Source organism: Hyperolius riggenbachi, chromosome 4 (genome assembly GCF_040937935.1).
Source record: "Hyperolius riggenbachi isolate aHypRig1 chromosome 4, aHypRig1.pri, whole genome shotgun sequence".
Classification (NCBI taxonomy): Eukaryota; Metazoa; Chordata; class Amphibia; order Anura; family Hyperoliidae; genus Hyperolius; species Hyperolius riggenbachi.
Window position 1 is genome coordinate 424,469,685 of NC_090649.1, and position 27,304 is coordinate 424,496,988.

Genomic DNA, 27,304 nt, shown 5'->3' on the forward strand with positions numbered 1-27,304 from the left:
CGTTTTTGAACCCCACCCACAACAGGTGTGGGGGGGTGACTAAGCACAATGAGAGTAAAGAAGCGCCCAGGGGTTTATAAAACTGAGTTAAAAACAACAGTAAAAACGATAAATGAGGTGGCTTACCTCAATAAGGACATTCTCATAGGGAAAAAAAGAGAATTTTATTTTTGCACAGGCAACGCGTTTTACTGGTCTAAGCCCACTTCCTCAGGCCAATGAGAGTGCCAGAGTATGTAGAGCTAGCATGCATGGAGCATGCAGATGAAAGGCTGTACTTCTCTGCAATCTAGCGGCACATCATCTTTATGCTTTTATCAGAAGATTTCCACCTCTTCAACTAGAACATACTAAAACGTAAGAAAACTAGGCAAGTACGCACACCAAGTAATAGCACAAACCTATTTAACTTTCAGATTGAAAACCACCTTCTTGTTCAGTGAAGCTGAAGGCTTTGAATAATTTGACTTTTCTTTTTTTTTCTTCACAGCTATTTCACCTGCTGATATCAATTATGGAGAAACCTTAAGTACACTTCGCTATGCAAATAGAGCCAAAAATATTATCAACAAGCCCACCATTAATGAGGATGCTAATGTCAAACTAATCCGCGAGCTTCGAGCTGAAATAGCTCGCCTGAAAGCCTTGCTAGCTCAGGGGAATCAGGTTAGTGCTTTTCATTCTCAACTTATAATTAACTTTCTTTGACTAATGGCATCTATTTCAAGGTCTTAATATGATCATTATCTCTTTCATTAAATGTATTTGGGTTGGAGTAAACATCTGCCACCTCCAGATATGAACAAGTGACAAGGCGGCTTGCACCGCTTACTGTAGATTTCTGGCCTGTCGGCTCCGGTGCCCCTTTTTTTTTTTTAGCTGAAGACCAAATTAATGTGTGCATGAAACGCATTGCCCAGAGCCGAGCTCATTAACCACTTGCCGACCGCACGCTTATACCGTGCGTCGACAAAGTGGCAGCTGCAGGACCAGCGACGCAGTTCTGCGTCGCCAGCTGCAGGCTGATTAATCAGGAAGCAGCCGCTCGCGCGAGCGGCTGCTTCCTGTCAAATCACGGCGGGGGGCTCCGTGAATAGCCTGCGGGCCGCCGATGGCGGCTCGCAGGCTAAATGTAAACACAAGCGGAAATAATCCGCTTTGTTTACATTGTACGGCGCTGCTGCGCAGCAGCGCCGTAAGGCAGATCGGCGATCCCCGGCCAATCAGCGGGCGGGGATCGCCGCCATGTGACAGGGGACGTCCTGTCACTGGCTGCACAGGACGGATAGCGTCCTGTGCAGCCTCGATCGCCGGGGGGGGGAGCAGGTAGGAGAGGGAGGGGGAAATTTCGCTGCGGAGGGGGGCTTTGAGGTGCCCCCCCCCGCAACACTCAGGCAGGCAGGAGCGATCAGACCCCCCCTGCACATCATCCCCATAGGGGGGAAAAAAGGGGGGCAATCTGATCTCTCTGCCTGCAACCTGATCTGTGCTGTGGACTGCACAGCCCACCCAGCACAGATCACTCAAAACAGCGCTGGTCCTTAAGGGGGGGTAAAGGGTGGGTCATCAAGTGGTTAAATGCATACGTAGATTATGCTCATGTGATAACATTTGGGAGAGGAAACCAGAAAGCTGCACTCTTTGTCTGATGATATTATAAATTTACCAAGTGACTTTAGCACGACTCTGAAGTGAATCTATAGTACTAATCTTATTAAAGTGTACCATCGACAGCGATACCTACAGATTTGATACTTACCCGGGGCTGTCCACTATGTTCTTAGTGAGGCTCAGCTGTCTGCTAACGTGTGTCCTGGCCTTCTTCTGTGTCCATCACCGCAGCGCCTGTAACAGGTGACTCCACCAAATCCACTTTCTAATGTTTACATTTTATTCCCTTTTAGGCCTCTTGCACACTGCAAGCGATTCAGATTCAGATTCCGCTTTTTAATCGGATTTTACTTCCGATTCAGATTCAGATTCAGATTTGCAGTTTGCTCCCTGCACACTGTAAAGCGGAATCTGAATCGGATGTAAAAACTGATTAAAAAACGGAATCTGAATCTGAATCGCTTGCAGTGTGCAAGAGGCCTTACAGTTGTTCAACCCATTTGAGACGAACATGCTCTGGTCTTTTAAGGACCAGCTGGAGGCTTAAAAGGCATTTTATTGACAAGGTGTAAAAATATCACTTAATTAAATAGGGGCCATAGTGTTCTTAAGAAGTATTTTAATGTGTAATCAACCCTTGCAAATACTGCCCAGTGTGTTTATTAACTCGTTAGGGATGGGAGCCTTTGGTCCCCTTAAAGGGACTCAGAGCTGGATTAAATAAAACTTTTTATACATACCTGGGGCTTCCTCCAGCCCCATACCCACGGATCGCTCCCACGTCGCCGTCTTCAATCTTCCCGCAGCTCTAATACTGGGACACGTCACTTCAGCCAGTCAGGCCAGTCTATGTAGGAGAAGTGCACCCTCTATGTAGGAGAAGTGCATTTCCCTTATGTCAGACTGTCCCCGACTGACGGCAATGTGGGGTCCTGGTACCGAAGCAGCGGGCAGCGAAGGACGGTGGGGTGGGAGCTATCTGTGGGTATGGGGCTTCTGACCGCCTGATCACTGCAAGCCAATCACAGAGATCAGGAAGGGAGGAAATGAAAAAAAAAAAGCCTCTGTACCTTAACCACTTCCGGATTCCGGGTGGTTTGGCTGATCTGTGCTGCGGGGGCTCTTCAGCCCGCAGCACAGATCAGAAATCAGGCAGGGCGATCAGACCTCCCCCCTTTTTTCCCCACTAGGGGGATGTCCTGCTGGGGGAGTCTAATCGCCGCCGCGCGGCTGTGCCTAGCGGGGGGGGGCTCCTCAAAGCCCCCCTCCGCAGCACTAGTCCTCCCTCTGCCTCCTTCCCTCCCTCTCCCGTCCCCTGTGTGCGGCGCAGGACGGAAAGCCGTCCTGCGCCGGATAGGATAGGCTTTAGCCTATCAGATGCCGGCGATCCCCGGCCAATCAGAGGCCGGGGATCGCCGATCTCCTCTACGGCGCTGCTGCGCAGCAGCGCCGTATATATGTAAACACCGGGGAAGATCTTCCCCGCGTGTTTACATTTACCCTGCGAGCCGCGATCGGCGGCTCGCAGGGTCTTCACGGAGACGCCCTCCGTGAACTGACATGGAACGGCCGCCCATGGAAACAACTTCAGGATTCAGGGGCGTAGTTAAGCGTACGCAGAATCCTGAAGTGGTTAAAGTGTACCAGAGCTGCATTAAATAAAACTTTTTATACATACCTGGAGCTCCCGGGCCAATGTACATTGCTCTGCTGTCTTTAGAACAGTGGAGGCCTGTGTTGGCGGGAAAGCACTGTTGCGTCCCGTGCATGGGAGCCGACGGTGTTAAAACTACATGCATCAGTTTTGGGTAGCCACAAGTGCGACCTAGTTTAACTATCGTTGGTCCCGAGTCAGTTAAATAACATTAGGCCACAAAGCCAAAACCTAAATATTTTAGTGTAGCAAACAACTATTGCTCAAATTCCAAGCCTTCCACCTCACATACATATTACTCCTACAGATGCGTCTCAAAACATTTGACCTAACACTAAACCATTTTAGTCTTCAAAAAGGAGATGTATTTTTGACCTTGCCTTTTCAAAGTGACAAGGACAGCTTCTGTTCAGAGAGAGAGCTTTATAAATGCTTAGGTCTTTTAGGTCTTTGTTAACTTTCTTGACCTAATCTTTGAACAGACGGGCCCTGGCGTTTTTCCATTTATTAAGTATCACTTTCATGGCATATAGAGACAAAAGACAAAAGGTCAACCTATTCTTTTTCTTTAGAAATGAATTAAATTAATTACCCCCAGAGAGAAAGGTTTCAGGGTAATATAAAAACTACCTTTCATAGTCAAGGCAGTCCCCCCACGTACACACTTCGAGTGACATTTCATAAATACAAAGCTGTCTCCATGTACAAAATATACTGTACTGTTTTTGTTATAACATATATGTTTGTGGTAATATGTGATAGTATTGTGTAGACCAGCCTTTCAACCTTTTCACCCTGGGGGAGAGCCCTTCAAGTAATTTTTGATCTCCAGGAACCTTTGCATTAGCGGATGAGTGAGGAATTATTTTGCAGGCTGCTTGGTCTTCTAAAGTGAGTGTGGTTGTATTATATTGCTCTCCTGTAGTAGAACTCTTCATTACATTACGCCTTATTATAAATGCTAAAAAATAATTATTGTTATGGTACTGCTCATTATACTGCCGCCCTATTTGAATGCTTTTTATTGATGTGCTCCTAGGTATTTTTGACCTCCAATTTAGTGTTTCTTTATACAGTACCACCTATTATAGAGTACTCTATTATACTCCACAGTGGTGCTCTGAGAATGTTTTGAAAAGCAACTCTTTTGTGTCCTTTTTACTCATCCTATGCTTGCCCTGAATGAAGTATTCAGGGCAAGCATACAATGAGTGTAGAGGACACAGAAGAGCCAAATAGGTACTCTTCAAAACTTTCTCAGATCGCCATTGTCAAAGTAGGAGAACATACTAGGGAATCCCCTGTAAAGACCTCAAGGAACCCTGGGGTTCCAAAAAACCCCAGTATAGACTGTTGTAAGTAGTTTAAAACAAATAAAATGAACATTGAAAACAACCAAAAAACATTGTTTATGCTATATGTCCAAATCCAGAGTTCAAAATTAAATCTTTTATCCACGTTTCACCATGTACAACATGCGACTCGACTTAAAGGGGTTCTCTTGCATGTTTTGAAAAACAAAAACTGACACTTACCTGGGGCCTCTTACTGCCCTCTGCAGCTGTCATGTCCCGCGCCATCATCCTCCGATGCTCCGTTCCCCGCCGCCGGCACCAGTGTAGTTATTTTCTTAACTAGACGAATAGAACTGCGGCTGCGTGGCCGTGGCATCAGGAGCTTACTGTGCAGATGCAGTACGAAGGTTTCCTGTACTGCGCCTGCACAGTAAGCTCCCAATGATGCGCACGGGAGTGAGCACGGCCGAACAGCTCTATTCGTCTAGTTAGGCTGCTGGTACAGTAAAACGCTGCTTCCCGACAAATCGCCGCAAAATTCCGCCACTCTCACCGGTCACACAGTTCTGTCTCCGTCGCAGGCTCCTCTCTCTGCCTTCTCTATGATGGCAGAGCTCTCTGCGCTCAATGGGATTGGCTTACAGTGATGACAGGGCCAGGAGCCAATGAAAACGACTCCTGACCTGCTCACAGAGCACTGCCGTCATAGAGACAGCAGGACGAGCGAACTGCGGCGGGGACAGAGTGGCGAGATCGGCGGTAACGGTGGGGACGCATGGTCAATACGACGTAGAATCTACGACCAGTCAGGGCCGCAGCACCGCCTGCTGGACGTAAATTTGTACTGCGTTGATTTCCAATACAATTGGCCTATGGTGGCAGTGTGCACTTGTATATCCACGGATTAACAAGATGCCCTCTGTTTCCTCAATCAATATCCCCTGACAGGCTATATCACATGAAGGATGCTGCTATAACTATAAGCATGACTTCATCCAAACAAATCCTAAGTGTTCCATAAAGTTATTACTAGGTTCAGAAGCCTGAACGCATATGAGATTGTTCCATAGATTTCAGTTTAGACAGCCTTTAAGCTGCCATTATTAAACAAAACCTGTAAATCAAAGAACAGCTATAAAGCGTGTAAGTAACAATGCAGCCTCAATTATATACAACAAAGCAGTCTAAGAAGAATAAGGGGACTTGAATGTCTGCCTCTGTATAGTGACACATTACATCAGGCGGGTTATAAGTCCTCCATATAATGTGTCAACAATATGCAGCATTGTGATTATAAATCGCGGTAGAACATTGTTTGTGAAGCACTCAATAGCGCAAGACAACCAACACAATGTACTGCAGTGCTTTAAGAGATGTTAAAGAGGGTTTTATCAGCTTCGGAGATTTATAACAAGGTTAAAAATTTCATAATGGCGCACACAGTCTTGTAGAACGACAGGCCATAAGAGCATCACTTGAAATTTATGGAAGGGGAAGGTGTAAAGCAGACAGCCTCTTCAGTTTCTCTTTTGTTCCAAAGGCGTAAACAGTCTGTGAAAACACAGGTAAGGGTGCTAATTCAGTTTCCATGGAATCGAAATTTCAGTTTAGAAACCGGAAAATAGAAATTGGAATTCTGCGGAAATCTGATTTACCGCAACTCAGTACTTTCAGCCCAATCAAAAAACTTGGAAGCATTGGACCAATCAGAGAATGTAGAATTTTTTTTGCAAAAATTGGATTACTGTGGTAATTTTAGAGCAATCCCAAGACTGCTTTTTCTTTTTTCCTTTTTTCCAATTTTCCGATTTTATTTTTGTCATTTTTTTGCATTCTCTGATGTGAAAAATGATAACTAAAGTACTCCGGAAATGAGAAAATCGGAAATTGGCATTGCTGAAAATCAGAATTTCTGTCAAATTGAAAATGGGAAATTCTGACCATCCCTAAACCCATGTACAGTGGTGGCTGCCTGTGATCTGGTGGTAGAACTGTATTGTGTCCCCTGCAGACTTATGCCCTAGAGCAGGGGTCTCAAACTCAATTTACCTGGGGGCCGCAGGAGGCAAAGTCAGGATGAGGCTGGGCCGCATAAGGAATTTCACAATCGCGGTGCATCGCCGCCTCTGCCCGCCCCTCTCACTCTTCCTTTACAGAGAGGGGCGGGGAGAGGCGGCAATCCGTGCGGCGATTGACGTCAGGAGGGGCAAAGCTCTGCCCCTTCCAGGAAATGCCGGTGGATTGCCCCCGGGCGATTTGGGGGCTCTGCAGCCTTCGTTTAGTCGCGGGGATGCAGCGAATTACTTGGGAGCACTGAAGCGAACTATAAGGAAGCTTTTGCCGGCGAGGGCCACAAAATATTGTATCGAGGGCCGCAAATGGCCCGTGGGCCGTGAGTTTGAGACCCCTGCCCTAGAGGCTTAAAGAGAACCAAAGGCAATGTTTTCAAATGTTAAAAGGACACAGAAACATGTTCTGTGCACAATGACATGTCTCTGTGTCCTTCTTCTGCCGCTGCCAGTTCCCCCCTCCCCCCCCCCCCGGGCTCTGCTGTCCCCCCTGACAATAGCGGCCGGCCTAGCGACAATCTGCTTGTTGCTAGCCTGCTGTTTACCTGGCATGTGTCAGTCAGTATCTCCTCCATTACATGGCTCCCCGTGCCGCTCTTCACCTCCGCCAGCTTCCTCCAATCGGAAGCTAAGCCGCGACCTAGGAAGTACCCTGCTTGCCGCTAGCCTGGCGCAATCTGCTTGTCGCTAAGCTGCTAAGCTAAACCGCGACCCAGGAAGTACTCTGCTTGACGCTAGCTTGGGGCTATTTGGGGGTTGGGGGGGTGGGGTGCAACTGGCGATGGCAGCAGAAGGACACAGAGACATGTCATTGTGCACGGAACATGCCTCATGCCTCTGTGTCCTATTTAGATTTTAAAAATCCGCCTCGGGTTCTCTTTAAAAGAGGACTCTGGAGTATTCCAAGTAAGCATGTCCCCGTCTTCAGATTTGTTTTAATACAGCCTTTCTTCTGTATAAGTTGTTTGAAAGACTGCCCAAAACAGAATGTATGCTATTGAAAATGCTGCATTCCACGTAGTGAATGATGGAGCAGAGTGATCTGTACACGGAGATAGGCACTCAGTATAAGAAGTTAGAGCTCTTGCAGAGATAAATTATATGCCACTATGAGGTAATGCAGCTTACTTAGTACAGAGAGGAACACAGAATGAATACAGGAAATCACAATATCATAGAGATCATTGAAACACTTTACATACACAGTGACATCTTGTGGTTATTTTTTTTGTACTATACTGCATTTTAAAGAGACACTGAAGCGAATTAATTTTGCCCTTTTTACCTTCTAATTCGCTTCAGTGCTCTCAGCACAAGTAAACCGCCGCATCCCCGCCGCAAAACGAGGGCTGCAGAGCCCCCAAATCCCAGAGGGGCAATCTGGCCGGCAGTTCCACAAAGAGGCAGAGCTTTCAGCTTTAGCTCTGCCTCTCCTGATGTCAATCACGGTGGATTGCTGCCTCTCCCCGCCCCTCTCACTCTTCCTTTACAGAGGGGAGCGGGGAGAGGCGTCTATCCGCGCGGCAATTGATGTCAGGAGAGGCCGAGCTACAGCAGAAAGCTCTACCTCTCAGCACAGCAAAATCCACAACCAAGTTGGTCGTGGATGTTTGCACAGGGATTTGGAGGCTCTGCAGCCCTCGTTTTGCGGCAGGGATGCGGCGGTTTAGTTGTGCTGAGACTACTAAAGCGAATAATAAGGTAAAAAGGGCAAAATTTATTCTCTTCAGTGTCTCTTTAACCCTTTCTGTACAGTGGTAGGGTGAAAGTTACATTCCTGCTCATGGCTGTGCAGCTGTTGACAGCTCCATGCACACATCAGGAAACCATTTCATTAACTCCTGGCCCTGTGATCACTGTGAGCCAATTATAGTGATCACAGCTCGATTTCAGAAAAAAAAGGCTGTGGCATAGCTCCCAACTGTCTATCTTTTGGAGCCCTGTCCCTCTTTCCTCCTCATTTGTCCCTCTTTCAGGACTTTGTCCCTCTTTCTATGTAAATATATATATTTCTCTACTAAAAATGTTTGATTGATCTAAACTTTATTCCCATCCTTTATTGATATATTACTAATTTTAAAGAGAATCTGTACTCTAAAGTTCTTACAATAAAAAGCATACCATTCTATTCCTTATGTTCTCCTGGGCCCCTCTGTGCTGTTTCTGTCACTCCCTGCTGCAATCCTGGCTTGTAATTGCCATTTTTATGCAGTGTTTACAAACAAAAAACATGGCTTCTAACCAGAGTATGATACGCTGAGAACAGCTTACTGTGTGACTCATGCAGAGCTTGGAGAGGGTGTGTATAGCTTCTGCCAATGACAAGCAGTGCTGCACATTCCACACATTCCAGCCTAAGCCCGACATAGACGACACAGGAAAGATAAGATTTATTACAGAGACAGTGCAACTAGGAAAGGCTGCAGTAAGACAGACCACATTAGAACAGGCATAGGAACTTATAGGATAGAAGAAATGAGGCTCAAAATTTTGTTACAGAGTCTCTTTAAAATATTTATATGAAGGAAAATGAACCAGGATAGAAAGGACCAGTGTGGTTTGAATTATAAAACAACATATTTTTCTTATGAAATCTTTATGGTATGCGTGACTAGGGCTGTGGCAGGGGTGTGATCAGGGGTGTGGCATAAGTGTCCCTCTTTCTCATCTCAAAAAGTTGGGAGGTATGGCTGTGGCCCTCAAGGGGTCAGAGCCGCGTGGTCTGGAAGTGGTTAAGTAATCATGTTGATATTTCCGACAGTGGGCAGGGACTTTCCTCATGTGTTCACATTAAAAATCTGATCCAATGACATTTTATGGAGTTTTTCTTTAAGGGATAATTGGATACTTGTTTTAAATCAACCCTGCTTTGCTCCTGATCAATTATGCAGTTATACTCCATGAAGGAATCGAAGGACCCCCGGCTTTTAGGGCCCGTTCACACTTAAAATTTACAGAACGCCGGCGATTACCGCCGGCGTTTTGCGGGAGTGATTTTCTCGCGATTAGCGCGGAAAAATCACTGGACACTGCGGCGGTTTTGGAGCGATCACGATTAGCGTGCTATGCACGCTAATCGCGATCGCAAATCGCGGATTGCTTGTCGCGGTTATCGCTAACCGCAACCGCGGCAGTGAGAACACTGCCACTCACTACATTGTGTAGCGGTTCTTGCAGAACCGCTAGCGGTTTGCCGTGAGTGGGAATCGCTCGATTCCCGCTCAGGTGAGAACGGGCCCTCAATGTTTTATGGGTAGGACCCCATTACTGGCAGTTTGTGCAAGCATCGAAGGGAGTGCTGTGACTGCGGCTAGCTTCGTCCCCTCTCCTACATACATTTGAAATAGGCGCCGGGAGACTTGGGCGCAGGATACAGCATGTATATGGCTGATCCTGCGGCTGCACAAGTCCCGGCCATGTTAATTACTATTCCCCCTCCAGGCCGCCATGAATGGCGGGGAATGAAATAATTCTGCTTCCAGCTATCGCTGGAGGCCGAATTATTGTGTTGTAAAAGACAGCTCCGTCTTCTGATGGCGCCAACATTACTCACTGAGCGCCGCTATAGATGTAATTCCTATTACAGTCTATGGTGGCGCCGGCTGCGCCCAAATCTTGCTGCGCTGAAAAGCTCTGCTCCGCTCCTTCTGCCCTTTGTATTCTTTATATGAGATTATATACATTACTTACCTAATTGCAATCTGATTCCCATATCTTTTATTAGCCATCTGCATGTTGGGTGTGATCTAGGAATAGACAGTGGATGGTAGAGTGTCCTATTCACACTCCTAAGCAGGCAACAGATCACAGATACATGTACATGTACCAATATCGAGAGACCTGCAACAAAAAGCGCCACCGAACAACTCACCTACTTCTGGATCCCTTCACTGGCTTTTCCTCCTTGTCAGGTCTTCCACTCTGCCGCTGTGTTCCTCGTATCTGCCGGCATCTTCACTGCTATGGCACTGACCCGGAAGTAACTCGAAAGTACCTCCAGGTCAGCATCATAGCAGTGGAGATGGGAGTTGTGACAGGGCAAAAAAGGCAGCGAAGGGATCCAGGAGTAGGTGAGTTGTGTGGCATTTTTTTTTTTTTTTGCACGTCTCAAAATTTCAGCGGTACAAGGGGGCGTGGTCGAGGAGGATAACTGCCATTTCCTCCCCGTTCATATTCGACATTCTAGTCAGTCGAAGATTTCGGCAGACTGACTAGAACGGGAACCCCTGGGAGCACTGAACTGAAAGAATGGTGCTGTGACATATGTCACAGCACCATTCACTCAAAGGCACCTATTTCAATCAAACCCCCTCTCACTTCAGGGATACTTTGAAGTCGACCCAAATTAAAAATACAAGATTTCAGAAATAAAATCTATTTTCTAACTTATAATAATAAATGGCAGCCTTTTTTCAGCTGCATGACGACAAATATAAAATATTTTACATTTGTTGCAGGAACTCCCCCCTTCCTTTTATATTGCCGGAACAGAATCCGGCAGACTGGTGAAGGAGATAAAAAACAAAAAACAAACACAGGCTGCTACTGATGATGTCACAGGGGAGGTGATCTCAGGTTGTGTGAGATTTCACATAGACAACGCCCCTGTGAGGGAGGGTAGCTGATAACAAACACACCCATGATCTAAAACCTCCTACTAAGCTCAGAAGTAATGGCTGCCACCTGTATAACCCTAGTTATGAAAAGAGAAGGGTGAAAAGCATGCACTGAAATGCTCATAGGCTTGAAGGAGTGTTTGTTTATCTTTGTATGTGTCAGAGTTGTGCAACTAAATATTTTGAATTAAAAAAACTGTTTGGTTTGGGTCCGCTTTAAGCAAGTTGTCTTCACCATGTCTAGTAGATGCCTAAATGCATTGAGTTGCTGCCATGTGATTGGCTGATTAGCTATTCATGTTAATAGGCAACTGAACAGATGTACCTAGTAAAGTGGCTAGTGAGCTTGAAGGCTTGTGCACACCTAAAAGCGCTAGCGTAATCGCAAACGCTCAGCGTTTTTAGAAGTGATTTTTCGAAGTGATGCTAGGCATATGTGTAGCGATTTTCTAGATGTGCCTAGCGATTTTTGTAGCGTTTTGGTGTAAGAAGTTTTTTTTTTTTTTTACAGTAGAGCTGCAAGTGTACAGTGTCTGAAAAAAAAAAAGCTTGGAAAATCTCTCTGTTCTAGCGCTTTTTAGAGTGATTTTCCACTTCCCTATACTAAAAGATACACTGAAGCAAAAAAAAACTAAAACAAATGATATCATGAATTGTATGTGTAGTACAGATAATTACTAGAACATTAGTAGCAAAGAAAATATTCCTTATATTTTTATTTTCAGTTATAATAGTATTGTTTTTATAACATTGCATCATTCTCTATTTGCAGTTTACACACTACTCGGCATTCTAAATGATTTTGCAGAGCAGGCTAGTGAACTTTTAAACCTTTCCTTGCAAAGAAAAAGAAGATACAATGACTGACAGTTGAGATAACAAGCTTCAGAAGACTAGCTCTCTGCGACTTTGAAAGTCGTGGAGCTCTATGGCTCTTTTGCATAGATAACAGCTGGAGTTTCTTAACTCTTCCTGTACTGGAAACAATATTAGACTAATATCTCTGCTCCTAATGTTTTATTTCTTAGCTGTACTACAAATACAAATCATTATATCATAATTTTTTTTCGCTTCAGTGTCTCCTTGAGATCGAGGCTGAATCGCCTCAGATATGCTGCATGACCCACGTTTACGTTCGGGAAAAAAATCACATCGCTCTGATGTGATCCGGAATCAAGCCCGTAGAGCGCTTCTGAGCGCTTTTCATAACATATTTTGAAAAGCACTTGGCTAATGTATTAGAATGTAATATTCAAATTCATTAGCCAAGTGCTTTTCAAAATATGTTATGAAAAGCGCTCAGAAGCGCTCAGAAGCGCTCTACGGGCTTGACTTCACTAAACCGTGATAACTCATATCACGGCCGTTTTTGCGCGCATTTCCATCCGAAAATTCATGATTGCACATGATAATTAGTGATTGTGCACGTTAATGCATGATCGTGCGCACACGTGAAAATGGGCGCAAAAACTGCCGTGATATGAGTTATCACGGTTCAGCGAATCAAGCCCTACCTGTGCACAAGCCCTGACTTGCATGCGTGGAAGTGTTTGTACTACTCTCATATTGCTCCTTCCTTTCATTTTTCAGATTGCACTTTTGGACTCGCCAACTGCTTTAAGCATGGAAGAAAAACTGCAGCAGAACGAAGCTCGTGTAAGTGTTTTGAAGAACGTCTCCTCCTGCTTTCTTCTCGTTCAGAAATCCATTCATTATTTATACAGTACAGCTTTTGAACTCTAGTATAAGACTCCGGATGTTGAAAATTATTATGTGTGGAAGTGGTATTAAAGGTGAATAGCTGATGCTATGGAAGCTTCAAAGGTCGAGAGCATTACTCTGGAGAAATAAAATATTAATTTTGAGGCGAAGCAGTAAAATGATGGACATTTACAAGTAAACTCTTTCGGTAACAGGACTGCACAATGAGATGCCATCCCACAGCTAGGAATGGTAACAGCCATTAGTAGCATAAAATGGCATATTTATTTATAAGTCTCGGCTAGGTATAGTGTGAGATGAGGCTGGTCACATGCTGGCTTCTCATTGTAATGTGTGATTATTGACATCCATTATACAGCAGGCGTCTGCTTGCATCCTGTTAGAATAGAAATACCTGCATTTTTACATCATCATCTGGCAGATAGAGAATGCCGAGTTCTGTCTTCATTATCTTTATGCCTTCAGTACAGCCGCAATAACTTATTTGTAACTTCAACTTCTGCGTTGCGGCTCTAACACATTTTCATCTTAAAATTTCAGTGAATGTTGATTGATCTACAGTATGTGAATGGAAGAGCAGGACGCTCCATAGTGTAACAAGGCTTTATTCCATATACAGTACACTTACTGTGGCCTCAATTCACTAAGCTTTATCAAACACTTTATCAAACGTTTGATAATTTACCTCATGAGTAAAATCTGATATTTGAATTCACAAAGGTGTTATAGACTTTTTGAATGTTTTATCGATAAAACATTTGATAAATATATAACACTTTAGTGAATTCAAAATAAGATTTTACCCATGAGGTAAATTATCAAACGTTTGATAAAGTGTTTGATAAAGCTTAGTGAATTGAGGCCATTGTGTATAAGCAACATGAGCCTGTAGTTGGGCATTGCCCTCTCAATGTGACCTCAGGGGAGTCGCCTGTTGGACCGCCGTGGCCTTCAGCAGTCTTGGTCCGGGTGGAAGGGACCCAGGTGGTTGCTCTGTCGGGTATCTGTGTGCTGGTAACGTTGCAGCTAGTGATGTTTGCAGGCGAACTGCTCACCGTGAAGCTCTGGGCAAGCCTGGTCCCTGTACTACTTCCGGGTCGCAATGACCCACAGTTGTACGCATGCCCTGGCCTGGACGCGTTCATTAGTACGCATGCCTTTGGCGGTGCACGTCCTAGATTGACTAGGCCGGGCACACACGCTCTGTGTACAGAGCGTGACATCATGAAGCGTGCCCGGCCACAGGCGCGCAATCAAGGACACGCACCGCCGGGCCAGGGCATGCATACTAACGAAGGCGTCCAGCCCAGGGCATGCGTACTACTGCGGGTCATTGTCACCTGGAAGTAGTACAGGGACCAAGCTGCTCAGAGCTTCGCGGCGAGCAGTTCGCCACCATCTCTAGTTGCAGCGTGTTTCGGTGTCTCCACGCCTTCATCAGGTCCAGGTTGTTTTTACACGTAGTAATTGTATCTTTTATTGCGCAGTTTATGGAATAAAGCTTGCCTAACAGCCAGGCAATAGGGAGCCACTAGAAGTGCTAACTTATCACCCTCCTTGCTGACACCACTCGTTTAGATAGCGCAAGATTTCACATCATCTACAGTATGTGAATTTTCTTACATATTTAAAGGGAACCTGAAGTGAGAGACATAGGGTAGCTGTCACATTTCTTTCCTTAAAAACTATACCAGGTGCCTGGCAATCCTGCTGAACATTCTGGTGTCAGTAGTGTCTTAATCAAACACCTGAAACAAGCATGCAGCTAATTTTGTTTCAAGCAAGCTTGTTCAGGTTCTATGGAAAAAGTATTAGAGACAGAGGATCAGCAGGACAGCCAGGTAATGTGCATTGTTTAAAAGGAAACAAATATGTCACCCTCCATATCCCTTTCAGTTCAGGTTCCCTTTAAAGAGTATTCAGTTTGTGTAGTCAGACTTTTTTTTTTCATTTGCTTACCGATGCCAGGTTGCTACATTAAAGGTATTCTTAAATCTATTTAAAAAAAAATCATTTTTACTCACTTGGGGCTTCTACCAGCCTCCTGCAGCCATCCCGTGCCCTTGCAGTCACTCTCGCATCCTCCTGTCCCCCGCCGCCAGCTACTTTTGATTCACCGACAGGCCTGGTGACGCGGTTGTTTGTGTTCCTGTCCACAATATCGCTATTGCAGACGGGAATGCGAGATGCGTGGCCAGGCCTGCGCAGGCGCAGTGAGCCTGTTGGCAGAAATCGAAAGTAGCTGGCAGCGGGGGATATGAGGATCCTAGAGTGATTTCGAGGACACGGGACTGCTGCAGGGGGCTGGTAGAAGCTCCAGGTGAGTAAAAATAATTTTTTTGACTAGGCTTAAGAATCCCTTTAAGTAGTGTAACTGTGTGTGTGTGTCATTGCAACAGACACACACACCAAGGGTTATTTATGCATTTACTTTTTGTGGACAGTGCTGCTGTAAAGGGAGCCAGCAGGTGCCACCAGGGGGAGCCCATTAGCAGAAAAGAGGAGAGAGAAGTTAGTCATATGCAGAGGGGAAGTAACAGTTGAGTTTTGGCAGTTGAAGAGTAGTGAGGGGGAGGAGCCTTGGAAGTGGTTGAGCCTGAGTTGATGATGCAGCAAGAAATGAATGTAATGTGGAGGTTATAGAGCAGAGGCACAAAACAAGAGACCAGCCATTGGTGAGACAGTCTGAGCAAGGCAGAGGCACAGACAAGAGAGAACTACTGAAAACTAAAGTAAGGAAGAAAAAGAGAGCTGCAGACATTCAGGAGAGACCAGACACAGCTACAGGCCAATAAAGAGCAGCGATACTTGAGAGATAAAACAAAAGAGAAACAGTAAGCAATAAGAAAGAAAGACCCAGAAAGTAAACATTACCTGTAACACAGAGAGGTGAGAACAATCTAGAGCTGAGAGAGCAAAAAGATTTACCAGGAAACTGAAGAGCTAGCGTTACATAGCAGTGCCTGCAAACAGCATAAAGTATACAGAGCAGTGAGTAGGAAAAGGCAAAGAGAGACGGAAGTATTTAGCTAAAGAGCAAAGACAGCTTTAATAAAAAGGAAGCTGGAGAAGAAATACAATTAAGAGAAAAGACACGCAGCTTTATTGATAAACTTGGTGAGCATATTTCTGAACTGTTTCACAATAATATCCCTTGTCTGATGATAGAGTAAGGTCTAAATCCTCCCTGCAGCATTGTCCCTGTTTATATGCAATCAATGACAGAACTGTATTTACCTATACGAATGATTTAAAGAGAACCTGTATAAACAAAGTATGGTTATCGTCTAACATCTGTATACACGGCATTGGAAATTACCTTCACAAAGATTGTCTATCGGCAACAAAAAGAGAAGAGGCAAGAGACATATGTGGATTACAATTACTGGATTTACAAAGTTTGCCATGGAGTAAAAAATAAGTATTCAGAGTAAGGGCTGGTTCAGACGGACGTCTGCGTAGCGTCACGTCTGGGGGCGTTGCGGCGGCTGCGCGGTCAGGCTTTCAGTAGCCTTCGGTCGCGTTCCGATGCGGTCGCGGTTTTTTTTCCTCTAGGGGAACGTTAGCCGTCGCGGTTGGCCGCTCCCTGGAAGCTACATGTCGCTTCCAGGGGCAGCTTGAACGCTAACGAAAATCGGGACCCAAACGCCACGTTTGGGTAAAAGTGCACAAAAGCTCGGTGTAAACGCTCCCATTCACTTGAATGGGAGCGTTTACCGCGATGTTCCGAACGCTTGCGGTAAACGCTTGCGGACGTCTGAACCAGCCCTTAGCTACAGATTCTGGCCAACAAAGTAGAAGCTCACTGTGTATGTTAGATAAATCCCAGGATAGTCTGAGAACTGATTAGAACCACATCAAATGGACAAAGTGCAGTGAGTTTCCATCAACTAGCAGGATCTTCTTTGCAGAAAGTACTTTCCTTCTGTGTCTGTTGGGGTCAATAGATGTTTTCCCAGGAGAGACTGAGGACTGTTAGACACAGAGTTCTACTTAATTATGAATATGTTTTGTCATTGAACTTGTTATCCTTATAATTTAATACAAATATTTCTTAAAAAGAACTTGATTGGTGTCTGGAGGATTTCTTTACAGTTCAAGCATTACAGAGGTGTTACAGTAGTTTTGCCATTATTTCCTGTTTCAGCTTTTTGCAGTTACTGCCCGCTCATTAAAAAGTGAATGGGCGGTATTGCACTTTGTCTGCAACCATTTTGTTTTTTGCCGGTTATTACACTAGCCCTAGGAAATCCGCATATCATATAGTATTTCAATAGCCCTAGTTAACTTTTTAATGCTTTGAAAAGTATTGTTTTTAAGGTTGCAAAAACTTTGTAAAAAAAAAAAGTTGCTGCTGCAATAGATCACCGATGCCCTGACAGCTACGAAGGAAGCATGAGACAGGTGGACGTGAAGACCTGGGCTTTTGTGATCTGTTGTACTCAAAAGTAAATAATATAGACATTTCATTTACTCACTGTAACATTGTGGTGCTTTCCATTTTTTTGGTGTTTCTTTTGATGTAGAATATGTTAAATCTGCCATTTTCTGATAAAGAAACTGGATGCACTTCTTCTAGGTTGAAGAGCTGACTAAGGAATGGACCAACAAATGGAATGAGACCCAAAACATATTAAAGGTAAGACTATGGCATATTTATTTAAACATTGAATATATTGTCCGTCATCATCATCCATATCATCCATTTTAAAAGTTAGATCATATACCCATGCCACCTACTTTTAAAGTGGGATCTTGTCCCAAGCCACTCATTCAAGAGGTGGGAATGTACCATTGTTACTCATTTCATAGATGGAGCTGTGTATCCTTAACATCCAGTCCAAAGGTGGGACTACATACTCATTCCATCTATTCCAGATGTCCGGATGCAACTCTTTGCAGAGATGTAGAAGGTGGTATCTTGTACCTATGCCCACCATTACAGAGTTGGGGTCTGTTACCTATGCCACCCATTACAGAGTCGGGGGATTGTATATCATGCTACCCATGCCAGAGGTGGGACTATTGATCCTCGCAGCCTATTCCAAAAGTGGAGTCACATACCCATCCCACCCACTCTACAGGTACTCTATGCCTGTGGCATCTGTTCCGGAGGAGGGGCACAGTACTTGTCCAGAGGTTGGGCTATATACCCATACCACTCATTTCAGAATGAATGTTGTGTACCTACCGTATATCACAAAGGTGAGACTGGCTTCTGATAGGCCACATCCCTGAAGTAGGTTGTGTATCTAATGCATGTATTTTGGAGGTGGGGCTGCGTATCCATACCATATAATGTTGCTCCAAATGTAGCTTGCTGGTTTGCAATATTTTGTACTGAACATATATGTATCGCTTTCCATGTGCCATGTAGGGTGGCCTATGAGATGCTAATAATTGCAACACATTTTATGCAAATTTATGCGTGCTGGAAATGGACCAATGCATTTGATTGGTTCATTTTGAGGCTGGAAGCACACATAACATAGCGTGACGTGTGTGTTTTTGTGCATTTTAGGTGCGTTTTGCGTGCGGTTTAATGCGTTTGCGGTTCGCATATATACAAAACGCATATACATTTTCCATGCGTTTTTATATTTCCATGTATGCAGATCACTAGGAAGACAACAGGAAGCGGAAATACAGCAAAAAAATTTAAATATTTTTGGGAAAAACGCATATAAAAACGCATACCATTGCGTTCTCATTGATTTTCATTATGTGCGTTTTTCATGCGTCCGAATATTATGCAACAAAACCAACGTTTTTAAAAACGCAGGTATGCGTTTTTATATGCGTTTTTTCCTGCGGCCCATAGACAGATAAAAAATCGGAATCGCATGTTGTGTGCAAGAGGCCTCAAGCTGAGGCAATTGTCCTCCCTCTCCCTCCTTTTAAAATGAGTATTTAGGTATTAATATATACAGTCAGTGTTGAAGTGTCATAATGTCTGGCATTTTCCCTGCGCTGTGAAATGTACGGTGTTGTTAGACAAGTTGTTTTCACACCAGTATCTGGGAAGCTGTCAGATTGTAAGTGCAGCCACACTTGTCAGATGAGATCCACATCTCTTATGTCTTCAGTGTGTGCTGATAACCTTCATCAGCAGATGGCGAGAAGTGGATCATCAATAGCTGATAGTGGCACATGATGGCCGGCCATAGGCCTCACCTGTCTGCACGGTAGTGACTTCTAACGGATGACGTATAGGAGTGCCATATTTATGTCTGTTGTTGTTTTTTCTTAATTTTATCAATTGCAATTCTTACATTACTGGCATGTTTTGAAGCATAACATACAGTAAAAGCTGATCAACCTGTAAACATATTAGCTTAGGCAGGATTAAAATTTGTGTGCAGTTCGAGAAATTGTGAAAACACCCGTGCCACAGATGTAACGTATCTCAGTGACATTACATTTGTATTTGTGATTTTGTGCAAATTTGCGTTTGTAAATTTGCTGTGTTTGAAATTCAGACAACAGGTCTGTTTTGTTTTGTTTTTTCCCCCTGAGATGTGCGATTTGTGTTTCAATACAACTTAGAGAAGAACTCCAGTGAAAATAATGTAGTAAAAAAAGTGCTTAATTTTTTACCATAATTATGTATAAATGATTTAGTCAGTGTTTGCTCATTGTAAAATCTTTCCTCTCCCCGATTTACATTCTGACATTTATTACGTGGTGACATTTTTACTGTGGGCAGGTTATGTAGCTGCTCCTAGCTGTTTGGGCTGTTAGAGACAGCTGTAAACAGCTAATTCCTGTCTGTGAACATTGTTACATTGTGGCAGTTTGCCCAGAGTACCGCGATACTCAGAGCTTCTTGTGGGAGGGGTTTCAGCACAAAATCAGTCATACAGCGCCCCCTGATGGTCTGTTTGTGAAAAGCATTATTTTTCTCATGTAAAAGGGGGTATCAGCTACTGATTGGGATAAAGTTCATTTCTAGGTTGGAGTTTCTCTTTTTAATGAAAATGCAGAAAATTTGCATGAAATTCAAGTTTTTCATGAAAAACTGCTAATGCAGGGGGACTTGTCTGTATTGGTAGTTGGCAAGCAAAACTTTAAAGAGCGCCTGAGGTGGGCACATAAAATAAAAAAAAACTAGGCTACCTGATCCGGGGGGCTGGGCGGAGCAGGTAGCCGCCATACATGCCGCTCTGAGCCGCTCCGTTGGCCTGCTAGGGCCCACTTTCTTTTTTGTGACCTCTGGGGTCACGACCCTGGAAGGAGAGAGATTCTCTCAGCGTGCAGGAAGGAGGGGGAGCGGTAGGGGGTGCGGCCAAGCAGAGTCAGCTGAGAAAGTCTGCAGGAAAGCCCCCAGTGGGCGTTTTGAGCAGGGAATCGCTCTCAAAAATTGTCGCCAATTTCATGGTGTTATAGTGTGGGGGAGGGGTCAGAGAGCGGCGGTGTGGGGACACAGAGGCATATCATGAGGCAGGGAACATGCCTCTATGTCCTATTGCCCCCCTGCCGCACCACCTCAGGTTCTGTTAGAAACGTATTTCTAACACTGAAAATGCTGTGTCTACATCAGTACTTGTAATTTGCACTTAAGAACCTGTGTGCGGGTCCGCATTTTATTAACTTTAGTTTTGGTTTGAGTTGAGCTTTAGGCCGGGTTCACAGTTGAGACTTGCGGTGTGTCATAATGGCCGCATTGTAAGGCGGAATGTTCACAGTACGGCCGTTGTGGTGGGGTCTGACAGAGCTCGGTATCACAGCGCACTGCATGCAGTGGGCTTGTAGCAGAACGCTTGTGCTAACAGTACAGTGAAGCATAGTTTTTTGTTTTACTGTATGTTTCACTGTAAGCGACGCAACGGGTGGGTAACATGCGGCATTGCAATCCTGTTGTGCTGCGTTCCTGCTGTGACGGGAATGCAACTCCCCTTTTACTGTGAGGCTGGGTTCACACATAATAGGTGCCCAGTCCTGTCCTGTCTGCTTTTTTTTTACAGTTTTATATAAGTTTCCAATGGCTTGGTTCACACATAAAAGGTGTATATTACTGGTCCAGTCCTGTCCTGTCAAGTCAGTTTTGTATGTACACTTTAGACTGATCATATTTTGCAATTTTTTTTTTAACGATTCCAACCTTCCATTTCTTGGGTTATTTTTACATAGCAAACTTATCAGTTACTTGTCTATTGAGGGCAGTTTTTAATCATTTTGATTTTAGAATTTGAGTTAAAGGACAACTGAATTGAGGGGTATATGGAGGCTGTCATATTTATATCCTTTTAAGCAATACCAGTTTCCTGGCAGTCCTGCTGATTCTCTGCCCCTAATACATGAAGCCATAGACCCTGAACAAGCATGCAGCCGATCGTGTGTTTCTGACATTATTAGCTGCATGCTTGTTTCTGGTGTAATGCAGACACTGCTGCAGCCAAACAGATCAGCGGTGCTGCCAGGCAACTGGTATAGTTTGGAAGGAAATAAATATGGCAGACTCCATACTCTTCTCACTTCAGTGTCCTTTAAGTTTCTAATGTGTAGAGTTTACAGGAGACCCATAGCTTCTGTGGCCGAAGCAGGGAATTGGGGGGCTGCATGTGAGTGCCTGCAATAGCCGAAGCCCAAATAAACTGGTGGTATTAAGTGATGTGTTTAGTGATGGGCAGATTGACCAAGAGACAAAACTCTCTCTGAATCTGAATTGAATTTGCTCAGAGAGAGATCTGTCAGCTGGCCATACACCACAGGCAGATCCCCATCAATTTCAGCATGAAATTTCTCAGGTATGTGTGCATTTATACATTGCCTTTCCTTTGTAGGGGTGCCCATCCGACTTCCAAATCCGCCATTCTTCCCTTAGCCCCTAGATACCCCACCGGCGTAGCTTGTGCGTGACGTCACCGGTGGCGTGTAAGGGGTAATGGAAGAGTGGTGGATTCGGAAGACTGATGGGCACCGCGACACAAGACAGGTAATGTATCCATGCACACAAGAAACAGCACCAGGGGTTTTGTCACGTTTATGGCTCGCCGTTACCACTTCACACGCGATCGACAATGGCCCGAGATCTTGCTCCATGTCCGAATGACATACTCGGCCCAAAACTGGTCGCAATGTCGATTGGGCATGCACATGGCGGTACCAATTTTCATTCGATTCAATTATAATAATCGAATCGGATGGTCGATCGGCTGACAAGTCTCCTGATGTATGCCCACCTTTAGGCATAGGATTTACAGTAGGTGCTAGATTAGGAAATAGCTATGGGTAGAGAATTAGTATAGGGCTACAGGATCTTCTCAAAAAATTAGCATATTGTGATAAAGTTCATTATTTTCATAGATTCATAGACTTTCATAGATTTTAGATTCAAATACACACAACTGAAGTAGTTCAAGCCTTTTATTGTTTTAATATTGATGATTTTGGCATATAGCTCATGAAAACCCAAAATTCCTATCTCAAAAAATTAGCATATTTCATCCGACCAATAAAAGAAAAGTGTTTTTAAAACAAAAAAAAAGTCAGCCTTCAAATAATTATGTTCAGTTATGCACTCAATACTTGGTCGGGAATCCTTTTGCAGAAATGACTGCTTCACTGCGGCGTGGTATGGAGGCAATCAGCCTGTGGCACTGCTCAGGTGTTATGGAGGCCCAGGATGCTTCGATAGCGGCCTTAAAGAGAACCTGTACTGAGTAAAATTATTTAAAATAAATACATGAGGTAACTTTAAATGAACATTACATAGTCACCTTGCCATCAGTTCCTCTCAGAAGCTCACCATTTTCTTCTTACAGTGATCCCTTCCAGTTCTGACAACATTTTGTCAGAACTGAAATATATCAGTTACTGTCAGTTACAGCTGAGAGGAGAACTGATGTGTCCATGTTTCCCTATGGCTCAAGCGGGCTATGTTACAGTTTAACAGTGTGCTGATCAGGAAGCTGTTATGGGGTAATAGCCATTTTCAAAATGGAGGACGGAGAATTCCATTGATCACAGTGGACAAACAGGATGCAGGAGAGGAAATATAGATTGAGGAGTAGACTACACAGGAGGCAAGTATGACTTGTGTATGTTTATTTTGACTTTTAATGTTCAGTTCAGGTTTTCTTTAAACTCATCCAGAGTGTTGGGTCTTGCGTCTCTCAACGTTCTCTTCACAATATCCCACAGATTCTCTATGGGGTTCAGGTCAGGAGAGTTGGCAGGCCAATTAAGCACAATAATACCATGGTCAGTAAACCATTTACCAGTTGTGAGCAGGTGCCAGCAGGGCTGGTCGTAATGGAGAAAGCTACGCTTACGGATCATTACGCGTAATTTTACGCTATTACGCATTACGAAATTACGCTTACGGCATAGACATTCAATTTCGGTACATGTCTATAATTACGCATAGCACTTACGCAATTACGCGTAAGTATACCGTAATTTAGGATATTACGTTATAGGCTTCCACGTAAAATCCTACTAGCAATTAATGCGTAAGGTCATGCTGCCAAGCGGAAAAGTTGACGCATGGATCAATGTTAGGTAGCCGCCGACTTTAAGGGTTAATAGCAAAGCCCCCTTAAGTGCTAAGAGCCTCAAATTTGGAGAATATATTAAGGAGATCAGAAGGAATAAGAGGAAAAATTTTTTTTTCAAAAAGACCTTATAGTTTTTGAGAAAATCGATGTTAAAGTTTCAAAGGAAAAATATATACATTTAAAAACCCGCCGACTTTAACGGTTAATAGCAAAGCCTGCTTAAAATTTAGGAACACCAAATTCACAGGGTATATTAAGGGGATCAGTGGGAATAAGAGGAAAATTTTTTTTTTCAAAAAGACCTTATAGTTTTTGAGAAAATCGATTTTTAAGTTTCAAGGGCGAAAATGTCTTTTAAATGCGGAAAATGTCAGTTTTTTTTGCACAGGTAACAATAGTGTTTTATTTTCATAGATTCCCCCAAGTGGGAAGAGTTTTACTTACTTCGTTCTGAGTGTGGGAAATATAAAAAAAAAACGACGTGGGGTCCCCCCTCCCAGACCTCTTTAACCCCTTGTCCCCCATGCAGACTGGGATAGCCAGAATGCGGAGCACCGGCCGCGTGGGGCTCCGCACCCTGACTATACCAGCCCGCATGGTCCATGGATTGGGGGGTCTCTGAAGGGGAGGGGCAGCCAAGCTTTCCCCTCCCCCTCCGAGCCCTTGTCCAATCCAAGGACAAGGGGCTCTTCTCCACCTCCGATGGGCGGTGGAGGTGGAGGCCGCGATTTCCTGGGGAGGGGTTCATGGTGGCATCTGGGAGTCCCCTTTAAAAAGGGGTCCCCCAGATGCCCACCCCCCTCCCAGGAGAAATGAGTATAGAGGTACTTGTAGTACCCCTTACCCATTTCAATTAAGAGTTAAAAGTAAATAAACACACAAACACACAGAAAAAGTATTTTAATTGAACAAAAAACATAACCACGAAAAAGTCCTTTAATATTCTTAATTAACCATTAATACTTACCTGTCCCTTTAAAAGCCAGTTCCCACGCAATATCCTCGGAAATATACTAATCAGTTACAATGTAACAAAGTTATTACAATGTAACAACTTTGTTACTTTGTAACACCACCACACCCGACGTCACTCGCCGCTCACCCGCCGGCCGCCGCATACACGCTAGTCCCCGCCGGCTCCCGCCGTCCACTCCGCCCACTCCGCCCACACCTGTCACTCATATACATGCTGGCACCCATGGGTGCCAGCATGTATATAGGTGACATGTGGGAGAGGCGGGGAGGGCAGCGGAGCCGGCGGGGACTTAGCGTCCCTTCACCCGACAGAGCTCTGAGCTATATTAGCTCAGAGCTCTCGAAAGCATCTTTGTATTTGGGCTCCAAGGAGCCCCATTGGTCCTTAGCAGACCAATGGGGTTCCTTCAAATCAGAAGGAACCCCATTGGTCTGCTAAGGACCAATGGGGCTCCTTGGAGCCCAAATACAAAGATGCTTAGAGAGCTCTGAGCTATAGCTCAGAGCTCTGTCGGGTCCTGCAGCACAGACACGGAGGCGGCGGCGGTGAGTGACGTCGGGTGCGGCGTAGTTACAATGTAACAAAGTTGTTACATTGTAATAACTTTGTTACATTGTAACTGATTAGTATATTTCCGAGGATATTGCGTGGGAACTGGCTTTTAAAGGGACAGGTAAGTATTAATGGTTAATTAAGAATATTAAAGGACTTTTTTCGTGGTTATGTTTTTTGTTCAATTAAAATACTTTTTCTGTGTGTTTGTGTGTTTATTTACTTTTAACTCTTAAAGGAAATGGGTAAGGGGTACTACAAGTACCTCTATACTCATTTCTCCTGGGAGGGGGGTGGGCATCTGGGGGACCCCTTTTTAAAGGGGACTCCCAGATGCCACCATGAACCCCTCCCCAGGAAATCGCGGCCTCCACCTCCACCGCCCATCTGAGGTGGAGAAGAGCCCCTTGTCCTTGGATTGGACAAGGGCTCGGAGGGGGAGGGGAAAGCTTGGCTGCCCCTCCCCTTCCGAGACCCCCCAATCCATGGACCATGCGGGCTGGTATAGTCAGGGTGCGGAGCCCCACACGGCCGGTGCTCCGCATTCTGGCTATCCCAGTCTGCATGGGGGACAAGGGGTTAAAGAGGTCTGGGAGGGGGGACCCCACGTCGTTTTTTTTTTATATTTCCCACACTCAGAACGAAGTAAGTAAAACTCTTCCCACTTGGGGGAATCTATGAAAATAAAACACTATTGTTACCTGTGCAAAAAAAACTGACATTTTCCGCATTTAAAAGACATTTTCGCCCTTGAAACTTAAAAATCGATTTTCTCAAAAACTATATGGTCTTTTTGAAAAAATTTTTTTTCCTCTTATCCCCACTAATCCCCTTAATATACCCTGTGAATTTGGTGTTCCTAAATTTTAAGCAGGCTTTGCTATTAACCGTTAAAGTCGGCGGGTTTTTAAATGTATATATTTTTCCTTTGAAACTTTAACATCGATTTTCTCAAAAACTATAAGGTCTTTTTGAAAAAATTTTTTTTCCTCTTATTCCTTCTGATCTCCTTAATATATTCTCCAAATTTGAGGCTCTTAGCACTTAAAGAGAATCTGTACTCTGAAATTCTTACAATAAAAAGCATACCATTCTATTCATTATGTGCTCCTGGTCCCCTCTGTGCTGTTTCTGCCATTCTCTGCTGCAAACCTGGCTTGTAATTGCCAGTTTTAGGCAGTGTTTACAAACAAACTAACCAGCTTCTAATAGGCTCAGCTAAGCAGAGTGTGTTAGTCACACAGAGCCTGCAGGGGGTGTGTACAGCTTCTAGCTAATCACAAGCAGCCCTGCACATTCCAGTCTGACTGCCTCAGCCTGACTGTGCCGACTATAGAGAGAAGATTAGATCATATAACAGAGATAACACAGCTACTGTGCAATTAGGAAAAGCTGCAGTAAGCCAGACCACATTAGAAAAGGCATAGGAACTTATAGCATAGAAGAAATAAAGATAAACAATTTGTTACAGAGTCTCTTTAAGGGGGCTTTGCTATTAACCCTTAAAGTCGGCGGCTTTTTTATATTATACGGGAGCGTAATATTACGCGATTACGGCAGACTGTGTAATTTCAATGGGAGTTTACTGTCTTACGCGTAATTTGTTACGCGTAAAACGTAACCCTACGGTCTACGCGTAATTAATTACGCGTAATACCGTAACCTTACACGTAACGCTTACGGTGCATTTGTAGTGAATTACGATGCGTAATTACGCTAATGCGTAATTTCGGCCCAGCACTGGGTGCCAGGTCATGCTAAAAAAATGAAATCTTCATCTCCATAAAGCTTTTCAGCAGATGGAAGCGTGAAGTGCTCCAAAATCTCCTGATAGCTAGCTGCATTATCCCTGCCCTTGATAAAACACAGTGGACCAACACCAGCAGCTGACATGGCACCCCAGACCATCACTGACTGTGGGTACTTGACACTGGACTTCAGGCATTTTGGCATTTCCCTTTCCCCAGTCTTCCTCCATACTCTGGCACCTTGATTTCCGAATGACATGTAAAAGTTGCTTTCATCCGAAAAAAAGTACTTTGGACCACTGAGCAACAGTCCAGTGCTGCTTCTCTGTAGCCCAGATCAGGCGCTTCTGCCGCTGTTTCTGGTTCAAAAGTGGGTTCATGCTTCCATCTGCTGAAAAGCTTTATGGAGATGAAGATTTCATTTTTCAGCACGACCTGGCACATGTTCACAGTGCCCAAACCACTTGTAAATGGTTTACTGACCATGGTATTACTGTGCTCAATTGACCTGCCAACTCTCCTGACCTGAACCCCATAGAGAATCTGTGGGATATTGTGAAGA

At 44.4% G+C, this 27,304-nt stretch overlaps 1 protein-coding gene across 4 annotated transcripts in view; it reads left to right on the forward strand.

The window, feature by feature from the left end:
- The window catches only part of KIF16B (kinesin family member 16B), a 635,015-nt gene that overhangs the window by 72,877 nt on the left and 534,834 nt on the right, over window positions 1–27,304 (forward strand). For all 4 annotated transcript variants that reach the window (XR_011019462.1, XM_068232451.1, XM_068232454.1 and 1 more), the window contains exons 10-12: window positions 491–666; window positions 12,836–12,901; window positions 17,547–17,606. Coding sequence is in view for 3 of the 4 variants with exons in the window: in XM_068232451.1 (XP_068088552.1) it covers window positions 491–666; window positions 12,836–12,901; window positions 17,547–17,606 (302 nt within the window). In the remaining variant the exon portion in view is untranslated. The remainder of the gene's footprint in view (window positions 1–490; window positions 667–12,835; window positions 12,902–17,546; window positions 17,607–27,304) is intronic.